The 16760-nt window shown below is 37.7% G+C and overlaps 1 protein-coding gene across 1 annotated transcript in view; it reads left to right on the top strand.

Annotated features, from left to right (window-relative positions):
• The window catches only part of LOC123231249 (methylthioadenosine phosphorylase), a 69960-nt gene that overhangs the window by 11631 nt on the left and 41569 nt on the right, over positions 1 to 16760 (top strand). Inside the window, exons 2-4 of the mRNA XM_044657504.1 lie at positions 6979 to 7065; positions 8865 to 8923; positions 12133 to 12300. Coding sequence (XP_044513439.1) covers positions 6979 to 7065; positions 8865 to 8923; positions 12133 to 12300 — 314 coding nt within the window. The remainder of the gene's footprint in view (positions 1 to 6978; positions 7066 to 8864; positions 8924 to 12132; positions 12301 to 16760) is intronic.

The raw sequence follows: 16760 nt of genomic DNA, 5'->3' as shown, positions 1-16760 counted from the left end.
TAACTGAACCAATAAATAAATAAAGGGTGAACAGAAAATTAAAAGTGCACAGATGAAGGGAGAAGTATATACTTTATATGTAATAGTCATGGTTTTTTCTACTTAGTTCCTATTTCTGTGGTTTCTGAAAATATTTGGAGAATTTGAGCCTCTTCACATGGTTTTTAATTGTAGCCTGGAGTACATTTTACGTAAGTTTCCTAGGTTGTGCCACAAGGTGGTGCCAACATGCAAGAAATAACTGTCAGCCCTGAAAGTCATTGTCTGGTCATCCAGCAAAGCCATACAGTGTTTTATTTAGTCTGTTTAAAAAAAAGAGATGTATCTGATTAATTTTAGTTTTCCATATTTCCATTGAGTTGAATTAGAACTATTAGAATTTATGATTTCAATCACAGAATTTCAGATATGGAAGGGAAACTTGAAAAATTATTTAGTTTAGAAGTTCTTTGTACCTTTAAAAACAATATTCTGAGAAATCTATACGCTTCACCAAATTGCCAAGGTCAGAGGCGACCAAAAAAGATTAAAAAAAACCTCAGATCTAGTCTAAATTCATTATTTTACTAATGAGAAATAAGTCTAAACAAGTTAAGACACATGCCTGAATTCACATAGTTCTTAGTGAAAAGGCCTAGAAACAGCCTCTAAATTCATCCTTCTCTTGGTTTGGCTACTTAAAAAATTCTTTTAAAAACCAGAGTTCTGGTGTCCTTCCCCACATACAGGCTTTTAAGATATTTTTAACAAGAGAAAGAACTCTTTAGAATTCTAACTCTTCTTCGGTCATTCTAAACCAGTTCTAGGTGCTAAAGATGAAATACAGAAGACCTTTAGACATAGTCTTTATGCCCAAAATTAGTCTTAAAGGGCAAATATGATGGTTCTCCTTTTGTTCTTCTCCTTTTTCTTTTATATTTATCTATGTTCTGTTTACCTTTTAAGATTCTTCTCAGATCCCATCATCATGTGCTTATTATATCCTCGAGTTATTTCTGCTCTCTTCTGATCTCCTTTTATTGAACTGTGGGTTGAGTCTAGCCCTCATACAGTGATGTTTAATTGTTTCCTGTGTTAATAATCCTCCTCTGAGAGGATCACTTTCTTTTACCCCCTATATCTATGACAGTGTTGGCCATGTAGTAAATGATTACTACTTTGTGTTTTGTTTCAGTCAATGTTTTAAGTGCCTACTATGTGTCAGACACTATACTAAGCTCTGGAAGATTATAAAGTACTTGAGGAAATTTGAATGTAAAGATGTCTTTAATGATTTTTGAGGTCTGGTTATCAAAACTATTTTAAGAAAAATTTATTGAAGGGAGAACTTTGGAACAGGTTTGGACTGGGAACCTTAAGACATCATTTGTAATTCTGACCTTTGTATTAACTTTATGACTTTGGGCAAGTCACTTGACCCCTCTGGAGTTTTCTTATCTGAAAAATGACAGAATTAAATTTTGCCTGTTTAACTTATATTATGAATATGGGGGGAAATCAGCTGAGAAGACACCATTAATTATTGGTCTTGTATGTTTGCTTTCTCGTTTTTATTTCTAAAATGGGGCACATTAGAATGAGTCCTAGACTTTGCTTGAATTGGAAAGACCTGGGTTCCAGTGGCACCTACAATATTTAATAACCATATGATTAGTGAGCCTGATAGAACCTCAATTTCCTCTTTTGTAAAATGGGAACAATAGTATCAGTATTTTCTCAAACCGTAGTGAAGAAAGTGCTTTCCAAACTTGAACAAGCTGCATAAATGTGAGTTCTTGTTATTACCATAAAAATTCTTAGGAAGATTATCTATGCATACATCAAGGTTATCCTTGACAAAAACCTGAAAAAGAAACACATAGATTTTCCTGAAACATATTATATTTTATTGTCCACACAGCTAACTGAGCTGAGAAGTAAAGAGAAAATAAGATTGTGCTGTTTTTTTTTTTAAATTTTAAAAAATCATTTGAGTAATCAATGTGTCTCATGCAAACCTTGAAGTCATTGACAATCCCATGATATATTTCTGTGGAGATCATTTTATTCAGTGATCTGATTAATATTAACATTAAGACAATGACTTTAGAAGACTGATACTGAAACATGCCTCCTGCCTTGGCTGAGATTGATGGATTAGAGATGCAGAAGATGACATTTTTAGGCATGGCCATGTGTTGAGTTGCCTTCCTAATATATCTCATTTATTACAGGTTTGGGGAGCTCTTGGGGAGGATATAAGTTAGTGAATAGTCATTGATATTCAAGAAAGAAAGAATAACATTAGAAAAATGTTTTTAAATGCTCAGAAGAAAACAGTAAAGTTTGGAAGGGGACACAAATAGGGTGATTTTATCACTATGTTAAATTTTATATATATTTTAGAAAACAACACATTCACAGCCTCACATTCAATGGTTTTTTGGTTCTTTTTTATGTTGAAATGTTGATGGTTTTGTTCATCGATAATCTTAAAAGGAAAAATATTGACATTAAGTGAGAGGTAAAATATAGGGAGATATGTGTTCAAATTAAATATCTAGGAGACCATCAAATCCTATAAGTCTTACATTATCATAGTCACAGAGTTGTGTGTCTTAATTTGTGGCAGGCGGGATTCTGGACTAGTGGAAGTCAAGGGGATGTGACTTGTGGGGACTGAGGTGAAACCTTGGCCAATTGAAGGATCTTAGGGGAGGGTTTAGACTGAGCTTGAAAAGCCAGTGTGTGGAGTGGGCTCGCTCTCTCTCTGCCATTTTGGGGGCTTGTGAAAGAGCTCTCTGGCGAGCTGGCACTTATCTACGTAAGCCATCTTTGGCCATCCAGGAGCAGGTCCTCCAAATTCAGCTGCTAAAATCCAGGAACTATGATGTACAGCCTCTCCTAGAAACTTACTTTAATTTAGAAAGGCTAAAAACCTTATTCCTCTTTTTCTTTCTCTTTACTAATACTTATAATAATACTTAAAAGTCTCCAACATTAATTTTTATTCATAACACATTTAAAATGTTCATCAGTTAAGGGTCAGACAAAAACAAAGCATTGTTAGTGAGGTCCTCTAAAACCTATTCACAGATGATATGATGCTGATCTCATTGTTTTGGAACACTAAAATGTTTGGGGAAGGGAGGTGGGAAATACATATTAGCCAATTTATGACATATAACTGGATAAGCAGCTGTCAAACTAGTCCATTCATGGGTGTATTGGGGGCAGATGCTTGCAGGTAGAATAATGAGCTAGTCTAATAATAAAGCTGCAGCAATCAGGCTGATTGCAAATGGGAAAAATCATGTAGTGTTTTCAAATTGCCACTTGCTGCAAAATCCTTCCTCGAGCACCAGTATTTTTCTAGCAGCGTTTAATGCCTGTGAGTCATTGGATATCATGGCTCCAAAAGAATTTTAAATGTAAGTAACCCAAAGATGAGCAAGGGAAAATGATACAGTAGATGGGAAATGAGCAGATTGTAGCCTTTTGCCTGTGACACTTCCTGTCTTCAGGAAGTGATTTAAGAAATACCCAGGATTTATGTGTTTAGAAAAGGAAATGGGTCAGGCATGTAACAATGAAAGAAAATCTGTGGTATCTTCGAACCACAATTTGAGGATGTATGAGTAGTGTACTCTCTTATTACTTGGAACGGTGTCTTCATTCCAAGAAAATAAAGTGAAGACCTCCTTCATTTTGTATGGCTCTTTATAGGAGATATATGAGGAAAAAGGGCAAGAATCATTGGAAGTAAGAAATTAATCAGTAGGATTTATTAAGGGCCTGCTGTATGCCAAGTTCTCTTTTAGGCACTGGAGAATGAAACATAAAACAAAGCAGTGTCTCCAGGAGTTTCTGTTCAGTTGTGGCGAGCAACATTTACACAGATACATAAGTATATATACAAAGTAATTTGAGGAATGAGAGAAATGAGCAGTTGTAGCAAGGGAGTCATCAGAAAAGCTGCCATGTAGGAGGTATTAAGGTGAGTTTTGAGGAAAGCTGAGGAATCTAGCAGAGGCAGAGAGGAAAGGAGAGGACATCTGGCATAAGTGATAACTTATACAAAGGCACAGAAAGGGAAGATTATAATGTCATGTGAGTGGGCTACCCATGGGATAGATTGTAATTTTTCCGTAACAAATGATGACAAGGGATGGTTTCAGAGAAACTTGAGAGGATTTTCTGTATGGATGCAGGGTGATAGAAGCAGAATCAGGAAACTGATTTATATGACTGACATTGTAAAGAAAATCAACAATGAAAGACTTAAGAGCTATATTCATTGCAGTGTCTACTTAACAACTACAGAAAACTGATGGATAATACTTTCCGCTTATTTTTGAAGAGGGGTAGAGGACAATGACAACTAGGTGGCACGGTGCATAGAGTGCTAGGCCTGGATTCTGAAAGGCCTGAGTTTAATTCCAGTCTCAGACACCCACTTAGCTGGGTGGCCCTGTTTCTTCATCTGTAAAATGAGCTAGAGGAGGAAACAGTAAATTGTGTTCTAGGATTTCTGCCAAGAAAACCTCAAATGGAGGTCATGAAGAGTTGGACATGACCAAACAGTAGACTAGAAGTTTAGAGACACATAATTTCAAACCCAGCCAGTGTGTGGATTTGTTTTGCTTTACTGACTTACTTGCTAAGGAGATGGGGTTTCCCCCCTCCTTTTTAAAGGAGGGGAAAGTGTTAAGGATGAACAGTAGTGAAACTAAAAAAATGGATGAAAAAAACATCAATGAAACATTTTTTTAAAAGCAGAAGAGAGAAGGAAGTTTTGAAGAAGACAGGCAAGATGGGTAGTACTGTGTTATATTTAGACTATTTTTCCATGGTTACATGATTCATGTCCTTTCTGTCCCCTCTTTCCTTCTCCCTCCCTGAGCTGACGAGCAATTCCACTGGCTATATCATTGTTCAAAACCTATTTCCATGTTATTAATATTTGTAATAAAGTGATCATTTAAAGTCAAAATCCCCAATCATATCTCCATCCAACCATGTGATCAATCCTATATTTTTCTTCTATGTTTCTACTTCCACAGTTCTTTCTCTGGATGAGGATAGCATTCTTTCTCAGAAGTCCCTCAGAATTGTCCTGGAACATTGCATTGCTGCTAGTAGAAAAGTCTTTTACGTTCAAAGTGTATCGAAGACAAAAATTTTTAAGGACCACTTTAATATCTCTTTGTCCCATAGACACAGCCTGGGTTCTTGCACTCAGTTGAATAGAAGCTCTGAGAGTTTCTACAAAGTTCTAGGAAGTCTTAGAGTATAGGCTCTGCTAGGACCCACATAGCAAAGTCTGAAGAGTCTCATTACCAAAAGATTTTACCACGAAGTGCTGGGATTGGGGTGATGGGAACCTTTGGAGGTTGGAGGGAAGATGAAGCACAGCAATTCAGAAAGAGTATGAACTCCAACAGAAGTATGGAGTGTGAAGTGAAGAGGATGTACCCACACTGAAGGAGTCACTGATTATTGGAGTATGGTAAATATTGAGCTCTTAAGCAGGTGGAGAAAGAGGACAAAATTATCCTAAGTAGGTTTGCGTTAGGGGAGAAAAAAAATCCTTTCTCCTAATAAATTAAATGTGGGATGGCTCTCATGCTTCTTTTAGCATTTAGATTTTTCCCGTTTGGGGCCATTAAACTATTTTAACATTAGAAACATTCTCAATTAACTGCTTTATTCTATACAGAATTTGGGCTCGGGCGCACACACACACACACACACACACACACACACACAAAACATTCACTGGTTTATTTGAACTTTAGAGGTGGTAGTTATGGAGAAAAGATAGCAGCCTATTCACAAATTTAAAGGAAGGAAGGAATAAGTACTATGTGACTGGAACTGTGTGAGGTCCTGGGGATATGCATAGAAGCAAAAAGAAAGCTTCCGCCCTCCAGGAAAAAGACAACACGAGAAAATGGGAGATGAAAACCAGGAATGAAGAGGGGTAGCAGGAGAAATGAAAGATGAGGCCATAGTTTTGCTGGGAGGGAAATGAAAGCTGGCTCAGGCCTCTACATTATCGAGGTCCCAGGATGAATTTAGTAAGAAAAGAAAGGGGGTGGGCCTGGAGAAGGCCTCAGGTGGAACTGCAGGTTCCCCAAGTACTGAGGGAAGTCCAAGGATAGAAGAGCAGAGGCATGGTTTTGAAGTCTAGAAGTCAACAATAGGGCTGAGCGGTGGCAAAGAAGTGGAAACTGAAGGGGTTGCCCATCCATTGGGGAATGGCTGAACAAGCTTTGATATATGATTGCAAGGGAATATTATTGGGCCATACATAATGACAAGTAAGACAAAAAAGCCTGGAAAGACTTCTGTTAAGTGATACAAAGTGAAGGGAGCAGAACCAGCAGAATGTTGTACACAGTATCAGCAATAAGGTTTTGTGAGCACCTTAGCAGCAAATCAAGGATCCAAGACAACCCCAAGGGCCTCATGATGAAAAAGGTTATCCACCACCATAGAAGGGACTGACCAAATCTGAATGCAGATTGAAGCGTGCCATTCTTTACTTTATTTTGTCCATGAATTTTTCTCTGGTGTAAACAATGTGTCTTCTTTCACATGATAAACGTGTAAATGTCTTGTATGAAAACATATGTACAGCATATATCATTACCTGACCTCGTAGGGAGAGAGGAGGTAGAAAGAACATGGATCACAAAATGTCAGAAAATGACTATTTAAGATTGTTTCAATATGGAAGGAAGGAAGGAAGGAAGAAAGGGGGGAAAAGAGAAAGAAAAAAGAGAGGAAGAAAGAAAAAGAAAGAGTGAATGGGGTGGAGAAAGGATTGAGGCTTATGTGAGCTCTTTCATAAAATAGAGGCCCCGAGTAGGAACTCAACAGTGGAAGAAGAGGGCTGACCTTGTAGAGGGATAAAGGAATCACTGAAAGATTATTTTGGTTTTTAAGATAGTATTAGGACAAACCATGTGATTTTTTTTCTTTTTTTTCTTTTAGATTGGGATTATTGGTGGAACTGGCCTGGATGATCCTGAAATTTTAGAAGGAAGAACAGAAAAATATGTTGATACACCATACGGCAAGGTTGATATTCTAGTTTTCAAATCAAATGCTGCTTTTTTTGAGGGGATGTTTGATTTTTTTAAAGTGATGATTACATTTCTTTTTAGAACCCCAATAATTATTTACCACATTGATCTGTCCCCAAATGTAGTAGCACTAAGTTGAGGTATTTTTGGAAAAGAACAAAAATAACATCTATGAGCCATGTTCAGATTTTACACAAGCTAGATTTGAGAAGATAGTACTTTATTTATAACGTAGACCTTTGATTTTTTAAGAAAACTTATTTTCATATGTTTAGGTATCATTTCAAGTTGGTTTTCAATAATAATTGAAAAAAATTCACTATTTTGAATAATGAATGTCACTATTGGCAAAATAAGATACAGACCTACATTTTTGCATCATAAGAATGCATAGGGGCTGCTAGGTGGCTCAGCAGATAGAGCACCAGGTCTGGAAACAGGAGGTCCTGGGTTCAAACATGGCCTCAGATTCTTCTTAGCTGTTACCTTTGTGCAGGTGGAAAATTTGCCACACCTGAGCTACATTCCCAGCATCCTTTTAAGTATGTCCTCATTTGACGTACAGGGTCTTGGGGAGATAAATTTGACTGAGACCATCTACACACCTTGGGCAAGTCACTTAACCTCAGTTCCCTTGCCCTAACTGCTCTTCTTTGGAATTTAGTTATCAACTCTAAGATTGAAGATCAGAAGATAAGTGGTTTAAAAAAAAATGCTGGCTTTTTTTTTGACTGGGACATGCAGTGTGGAAAGACAGGAAGTGGTAGATAATTCTTAAGAGACCCATCTCACTTAAGAGAAGACAAACCTGAACTTAATTTTGTGGATTTATTTTGTGTGATTAAAATCAGATCTAGAGCTGGCGGGGACCCTTGGGTGCCACCTAGGCCTACCCTCTCCTATCATTCTTTAAGCTAGTAGTAAAAGTAGTCACTCCTTTCATTTTACTAGATTTGTTGTTGTCGTTACTCCATGCCTTTTTCTCTTTTAATCTCCTATACATTTAACATAGGGGTGAGCATTTGTAGATCTGAACATAATTTGTCAAATTTTTTTAAAACCCTTACCTTCTCTCTTAGAATTAATACAAAGTTCTACACTAGATACTATTTAGTATCTATTTTTAAAAAATGTTTTTAAATCCTTACCTATTGCTTCCAAGGTAGAAGAGCAGTAAAGGCTAGGCAATGGGGATTAAGTGACTTGCCCAAAGTCACAATGCCAGGAAGTGTCTTGCGCCTAGATTTGAACCCAGGGTCTCCCATATCTAGACCTGGTTCTCTGTCCATTGAGTCACCTAGCTGTCCCTGATTTGGCAGTTTTTAAAAATCATAACTTGAGAAGATTTGAAGGATCTTCTCTGCTCCTGTGCCCACCTCCCAAAAAAAGCTAGTGATTCTTACTAGGGTACATTGGTCTGTCTCTAGGTTGGGTGCCTTAGTTAGAACAGGAAGCCAGAAGGGACCAAGATTACTAGGTCCACAGAGTCTCTCTCGCTTGGTTCATAATAATTATTCCATGTCTTATGACTGGATGTTCTTCCAGCTATAGTCAGCAGGCTAGAGAATTCAAACCACTGACCACAAAGAGGACCAATGAAGGCAAGAGCAAGAATAGCCCCGTTGCCACTCCTGAAAATTCAGATCACTTGTTCAACTGACAAGGCAGCATTTTCATGTGTGAGGGCAGGAATATTTATTGTCATGGGGTACGTCCTCTTAGAGGATGTTATTGGAGGCGGGGGGGGGGGGTCATTATATAATTTCTCACCAGTGTCCTTTTCTCTCTGTGCAGCCATCAGATGCCTTGATATTGGGAAAGATAAAAAATGTTGACTGTGTCCTCCTTGCAAGGTAAGAAACCACACATTTACAACTTAAAAAGATCTTAGAGGCACTTGAATCCATTCCCTTTTACAGCTGATGAAATTGAGATCTTTAGAATTTAAGTGATTTGTCTAAGGCAATAGTTAAGTTTCAGAGATACTATTTGAACCCAGGTTCTGTGACTCCAAATCCAGTCAAATACTTTTCATTGTGCCACATTGCCTTCAATTATAACTATATGGTTTACTTTATTTCAAGTAAGATTTTAAATTCTTTTTATCCTACTTGGTAAGAAGAGTAATAATGATTTTGCCCTTTCCAGTATTATCAGTATTTCCCTTTAAACTGCAGCTGAATTTCATATTAAAATTGCCTATTGATTAAATTCTCAATTTTGCCCAAAATCTTATGCAGAATGGCAAAAGGTATTATGTGGCAAAATTGGTAAAGCCCCAGTCCTGTTTGCTTATCATCTTAAAATTTAGAAAGGTCTTCAAAATGAAGGCACTTAAATTCTGTGACAATAAAATACCTTCTTTTAATTGGAAAAGTGATGATGAACCCCTTACTTTACTGAAAGGATCACTGAATGGCTTCTCAGATTGCGTTTTAAAAAGCTAATTTCTTGTAGTCTTGCTCTTTTTTAATTTTTTTTTTTTTGCCACAGAATGATCAGTTTGGAAAGAAAGTATTTTTCGATTATTTCTCAGTGTTTTCTTGTGTTAATAGTTTCTCTTGGTGGTTGTTGAAACTTAAATTTATGAATTGATGAGTATTTTATTTCTCTTTCTTCCATCTTATGATGGTATCCCTAATTTGGGTTCAGTAGGTTGTTGGCTTCTCTGAAACCTTATTAAAATTTTGCCTCTAAAACTAAACCAGAGCTGTCCTTGTTTACAAGTATGAATGTCACAGCTGTGGGGTATCTATTCAGCTTTAGGCTCATATGTTGTGCCCATGTCCTTTATTGTCACCCATCTGTTGTATGTTTTCACTCGACAGGCTTTCTTTTTTTAGAAGGGTAGTGTTTCTTTTTGCCTTCTGTTTTGAGTTTAAGTATTTAAATTATGTAATAGGTATAAGATTTCTCTCCTCGGGCAAAAGGAAAATGATATCACACAGCCAAAAATGAGTCAAACTGCATTTCTGTAAAGGAACCACTTCCCTTAATGTAGCAAACCTATTTTAAAATAATCAGTAGGCCTGTGGTTTTATCTGAGTAAACCTAAGTTCCTTTTGCCAGAGAACAAGTTGAGTTGCATTTTTTTTTTTAACCCTTACCTTCTTTCTTAGTTTCAACATTTTGTTTTGATTCCAAGACAGAAGAACAGTAAGGCCTGGGCTGTGGGGGTTAAATGACTTGCCCAGGGTCACCCAGCTAGGGAGTATCTGAAGCTAGATTTGAATACAGGACCTCTTGTTTCTTGTTCTGGCTCTTGAATTCACTGAACCACCTAACTTCCCCTTGAGTTGTACTTTGTACAATTCTCCATGAGAAATCAGATATAATTTTTCTGTCTTCAAGTTTTGGTAATAAGGATAAATAAAGTAAGATTTATGAGATAGTACCTAAGCAAAGGTATCTCTAGTTGTACACAAATTGTTTTCACTGTTTTTCAGATACTATTCAAAATAAATGCTAGAAAGAAAAGCACATTTTATAAAGTATTTTAAAATCCACAGACTGAAAATAAGTGAAAGAGGTGAAAACAGGGCAATTTTGTTACTACATCACTAAATATATGTTATACTTTTTTTTTTAAACCCTTACCTTCCATCTTGGAGTCAATATTGTGTATTGGCTGCAAGGCAGAAGAGTGGTAAGGGTAGGCAATGGGGGTCAAGTGACTTGCCCAAGGTCACACAGCTGGTAAGTGTCTGAGGCCAGATTTGAACCTAGGACCTCCCATCTCTAGGCCTGGCTCTCAATCCACTGAGCTACCCAGCTGCCCCCTATGTTATACTTTTTAAATGGAACATATACAAATCTTTTTGTTCTTTGAATTTTGAAATGCTTGTGATTGTTGGTGATTGAAAAGATCATAGCAGAAATTTTTTTAAAAAGTAAATCCTAGGGACCTGCTGGGTGGCTCAGTGGATTGAGAGCCAGGCCTACTGATTGGAGTTCCTGGGTTCAGATCTAACCTCAGACACTTCCTAGCTGTGTGACGTTTGGGCAATTCACTTAGCGCCCCCCCCCCCCTTAGCTACTAGCCCTTTCTTCTCTTCTGCCTTAGAACCAGAGAGGAAGGTAAGAATTTAAAAAGAAAAAGTAAATCCTAAATTTCATAGATGCTATCATTGGCTAATTATAAATGATCAGTCAAGATGCTTTTAAAAACAATTTGGCACATAAATATTAACCTAGGTATGCTACAGCGGCATATAAAAGAGAATCTTAAAAAACTTCACTTGTGTTTTTTCTAGTGGTGAGCACTTAAGGCTCTTTGTGGTACTTCTAACAGCCTGGCATGGTACCAGGGGTAGGATGCTAATATGGAATATGTCCAGAGGGTGAATATATTTTCTTTGGTAAATACCTGCTAAGCAAAAGTAGGATTGTGTGTACCAATAAAATTAGCTTGGGATATTTAGATGCTTTTAAAAACCTTACTGGAGGCTTTTTTTAATCACCTCCCTGGGATCTGAGGTTTAAAGTATTCATAATATATTTTTGATGATCATTTTTTAGACTACAGCCTAAATAGAGTGCTGGCATTTGGAGGCCAGAGAGCCCTATGAATGCCACGTGAGGTCATGAAGAAAGTAATAAATGGACCTCGAGCATGTCTAACTGTAAGAGCAGAAATAGCAGGGCGCATCTGGGTAGCTCAGTAGATTGAGAGCCAGGCCTAGAGACAGGAGGTCCTGGGTTCAAATCTGGCCTCAGACACTTCCCAGCTGTGTGACCCTGGGCAAGTCACTTGATCCCCCCCATTGCCTACCCTTACCACTCTTCTGCCTTGGAGCCAATACACAGTATTGACTCCAAGAGGGAAGGTAACAGTTAAAAAAAAAAGAACAGAAATAGGAAATAAGCTGTATGCTTTGCAAACCTTATGGTACCACATCAATGTCAGGTATACTGTTTATAGCCATTATTCTTCCTGGGAAGACTAATTTTCTTTAAAAATTAAGAGAGTCCTCATAAACCCATAATGGGCAGTAATGAGTGTTTTACTTAGATAATTTTAAAAAAAATCTGCATTTTTTTTCTTCTTGTCTCTTTCTTATAGACATGGAAGGCAGCATACCATCATGCCTTCAAACATCAACTTCCAAGCAAACATTTGGGCCTTAAAGGAGGAAGGCTGCACTCACATTATAGTGACTACTGCTTGTGGCTCTTTAAGGGAAGAAATTCAACCTGGAGACATCGTCATAATTGACCAGTTTATTGACAGGTAAAGTGTCATTTTTTTTTAAAGTGGTATCAAACTCCATTAAGATGGGTGCAATCAAGTTTGAGTACTCACATTTAAAATGCAGATGGGAGGCAGGAACATTTTAAGTTGTTAAAAAAAAAAAAAACAACCAAAATTAGCCTCAAGAATTCAGATGCTAAAGATTAAGTACTATCTTAGGCCCTGGCAGTCAGCAAAGTTCTGAGTGTGTAGGGGATTCCCAGAAAGGGTGGGAAGAAATTGGGGGACAAAAAGTAAACAGTTTTGGTGACTTCAGGACTTGAAATCATTGGAGAATGTAACAAAGAGATGTTCAGTAAATTAGATAAAGAATAAACTTGGAATTAAGCTCAGTTCTAGAACTGGAATAGATATTGATCTTTTATCTATAAATAATTACCATCCTATTCCAAACCCTTTTGTCCTCTATAGTAAAAATAGGTTTGGCAGAACTTTTGCTGGCCTCTGTTTAATGATTTTTTTAAAGAGTGAGACAAAAATCAGAATAGGGTATTGAGAAAGAGTAGCTTGGGGCGCCTGGGAAGAAAGGAACCAAGAACTTAGACCAATTTCTTAGATTCCTGAGCATAGAGTTATGACCCTTGACCCCTTAACTCCCTCCCTCACTTCCTTCCTCTTTTCCTTCCCTGCTTCCTTTTTTCTTCTTTAAAAAAAAAAAACAAAACAAAAAAAAAAAAACTCCTATTCCAAAATGTTTTTCATTGTTATAACTTGAAATTAGCTGCCTAACTAGCTCATTAGTTCCCTTTTTTACTGATCTCATCAGATCTAAAGTATAGAAAGTTTCTAAGTGAGTTTGTAACTCCTTCAGTGAGGATACTGTCTCACTTTTGTATTTATTTCCAGTGTTTGGCACATAGTAGAGGGCTTAACAAATGCTTGATATTTGATTATTGAAAAGTTTGCAGATAACCAAAATTTTATGCTCCTAGACCAGTCTTCTTGTAATCCATGTTGTGATCAAATTTGGAAGGGGGAGATGTAAAAGGTCTTCCAAGCATCTACTTCTTGCTAACTGAGTCTTAATTCTCATCTTTCTTAAGCCAGAAGACCTAGATTAAATTCTGACTGACGGCTACAAACTCTCTGACTTGGAACAAATTACATTCCTGTATTTGGAAGAGATGTCTTCTGTTTTCTCAGTGCTACTATTTTAGAATAGGTTCTTCTTATCATCTTCCTCAACTCTTACACTACAATAGCCTCCATATAGGTATTCTTTTCTCTCCTCCAGTCTGTTCATGCTGGTGCTAGAAAATCTTTTCCCCTTATCTATTTTATCACCTTCTAGTTGAAAAATCTTCTAGATCATATCACTCCTGTCTTCTCAATAAACTCCCATGGTTCTCTGTTACCTCCAAGATAAAAAATAAAATGCTCTGTTTGGGAGTCCCCTGGGGAATGAGATTGGATTAGGGCATTTTTTTAACCTCTTTAAAAAAGATAGTAATTGATGAATGAGTCCTTTAATCTCCTTGAAAAATGGAGAAATTGCTACCTCAAAGAGTCAAAGAAAGAATCTATATCTCAGGAAAAGATATGTAAGAGAGGAGATCACAGATCAGCATGGCATAATAGGTAGAATGATGGAATTGGAGACAGGAAGTTGTTGTTCAGTTGTTTTTAGTCATGTCCAACTCTTTTGACCCCATTTTGGATTTTTTTGGCAAAGACATGGTGGTTTGTCATTTCCTTCTTCAGCTCATAACTGAGGTTAACAGGTTTAAGTGACTTGCCTGGGGTCACATAGCCAATAGGTGTCCGAGGCTGGATTTGAACTTAGGAAGAGGAGACAGGAAAATTTGGGGTTCATTTTGGGTTCAAATTCTGTCCCAGAAGACTAGCTCTGTGACCATGGGCAAACACTTAACTCTCTGAGCCTCGCTTTCCTTTTTGTTGAATAGAGAATGACAATATTCCTCACACTTACTTCATAAGGTTGTTGTGGGGCTTAAATAAGATAATTCATATGAAGTATTTTTTTACCACAAATTATTTTTGCAAAACCTTTATATAACCATATAGGTTATATTTTGTTATGGCATGTTACATTTTGGTTTTATGTCACCCTTATTGTGAATATATCGAGGCCCTACCCAGTAACAAAGAAGGGGTTAAGCCATGTAACAAAGAAGGGGTTCAAAAAAAAGCAGTTCAGCAAAACTACCATGTCTCCTAGTACACACAGTACTCCACTCCCATTGTCCCCCATCTGTGCAAAGAAGGAAGGAAAGATCATCTTCTCCTCTCTTCTTTGGGGTCATTCTCAGTTGTTATAATCATTTAACCTTTAATATGGGGTATGCCTGCACATGTATGTAGTCTGGAAGCCCTGTTTTTGAGTTCTACCTCTGGGGGGCAGCTGGGTAGCTCAGTGGATTGAGAGCCAGACCTAGAGATGGGAGGTCCTAGGTTCAAATCTGGCCTCAGACACTTCCCAGCTGTGTGACCCTGGGCAAGTCACTTAACCCCCATTGCCTAACCCTTACCACTCTTCTCCCTTGGAACCAATACACAGTATTGATTCCAAGACAGAAGGAAAGGAAAGGAAAGGAAAGGAAAGGAAAGGAAAGGAAAGGAAAGGGGAAAAGGAAAAGGAAAAGGAAAAGGAAAAAAAGTTCTACCTTTGGTACTTATTTTCCTTAAGACCTTAGGCAAGTTACCCAACCTCCCCAGGCTTCAGATAACAATCCAAGATTTTTTCTTTTCATAGAGAGAGTTCCCTCAGTGACAAAAATCACTGGTACCTGGAATATCAATATGTATTTGAGGATTTTGTCTTCAGAGTACACTGATGAAATGCATAAGGATGATGATTGTCTTGGTCCCATTGAGGGGGATAGAAACAGAACCATATTCTCAAGATACCAATTTCCCAGGCATCAGCATTGTTCATGCCCTTCCATTTAAGAGAACTTCTTTTAAAGCTTTCAAAATAAATTGATGAAGTCTCACCAGTCCTCCATCTCAATCAACATTCCAATCTATAAAATGCTGAAAGCCTCTGTGTGTGTGTGTGTGTGAGTGACACAACATGAATCATTGTAACGTGATTGACTTATGGGAAATAAGACAATGGAGTCAAATGGATGAGGGTGTGGCTGTAATAAATTTTAACAGGAAAATCTCTTAACTGGCATTTTAAAATGAGGCTAACCATTTCTCATTTCTATCTATGATTGATGAATCAGGACAAAGTGAACCGTATACTTGTCAGAAATTGAGATAACAAAGGACTGACTGTGTTATCTTTTTCATCCCTGGCCCTGCCTCCCAAAAAAGAAGAAAAAAATCTTCATGAACTTTAACAATAATAAACTTCTAGTTCCTAGCCCTGTGGAATTATTAAAATAGTAGTGATTTTTTTCTTACTAGTCAGAACTACATATGAAGACTTATTTGGACAGAGAGGGTTATAATTTATTCATTTAACAAGCATTTAGTAAGTGATTAGTTGGCAAGGCACAAAATATTCCTTGCCCTTAAGAATGTAAACTTCTTTTCTACATTCAGGATGTACGTATAAGGGGAAGGGGGGCCATGGCGGCAGGGTGAGGAGGGGTGAGAATAACAGATGCAAAATAAAGCAATTTTTTTGAAAGGTGCCAGGAACATTAACAGCTGTTTTGAATCATGACAGGCCTGTGAGTAGGAGGTCACATTTGAGCTGAACCTTGAAGGGAGCTAGCAATTCTAAGAGGCAACTTAAGAAAAGAGTTTATTCCTGGTACAGGCAATAGATTGCAAAGGGATGGATATGAGAGGCAGAATTTGTGTGCAGAGACTTCACAAGGAGGTCATTCTAAGTAGAATGCAGAGATTATACAAAAAAGTAATTAAGAAATCAGTCTGGAAGAATGTGAAGCCAGAATATAAAGGGGTTTTGTATTTTACCCTAGTGGTAGTAAGAAGTCTTAGAAGTTTCTTGAGCAGAAGAGTGATGTGATTAGAACTGGATCTTAGGAATACCAGTTTGGCAGCTGTATGGAGGATACCTATTGTAGTAGCCAAGATCTGGGACCCTAAGCCAAGGCCAGGCTCTTTCTTCTCCTTTAGTTCTAGATGGGTAGCCAGAATATGATGCTCTAGTGGGGCAAAGGCCTGACCCCCCAACCCTGCCACAGTTTGGAAGGATTTAAAGAGCTAGTAATTACTTATCTTCTGGAATTTGCTATTGAGACTCCCAGAAACCTTATTCTCCTTCTTACAGTTTTACAGGGTCTTATGAAATAGTCCTTTATTATAGCATTGCTTTGTCATTTTTGGTAGGTATGACCCTGGTGGCACTTTGTCCTAGTTCATAACTTCTGTTTGTTAATATGAGAGAGAGAGGAAAGAGAGGGGGAGGGAGGGAGAGAGAGAGAAGAAAGAGGGATGACAGAGAGAGAGGAAAGAGGGGGGAGATTGAGAGAAAGAGAGAGAGAGAGAGAGAGAGAGAG

The sequence above is a fragment of the Gracilinanus agilis genome, chromosome 1 (assembly GCF_016433145.1).
Source record: "Gracilinanus agilis isolate LMUSP501 chromosome 1, AgileGrace, whole genome shotgun sequence".
Classification (NCBI taxonomy): domain Eukaryota; kingdom Metazoa; phylum Chordata; class Mammalia; order Didelphimorphia; family Didelphidae; genus Gracilinanus; species Gracilinanus agilis.
This window is presented reverse-complemented; position numbering and strand designations above follow the sequence as displayed.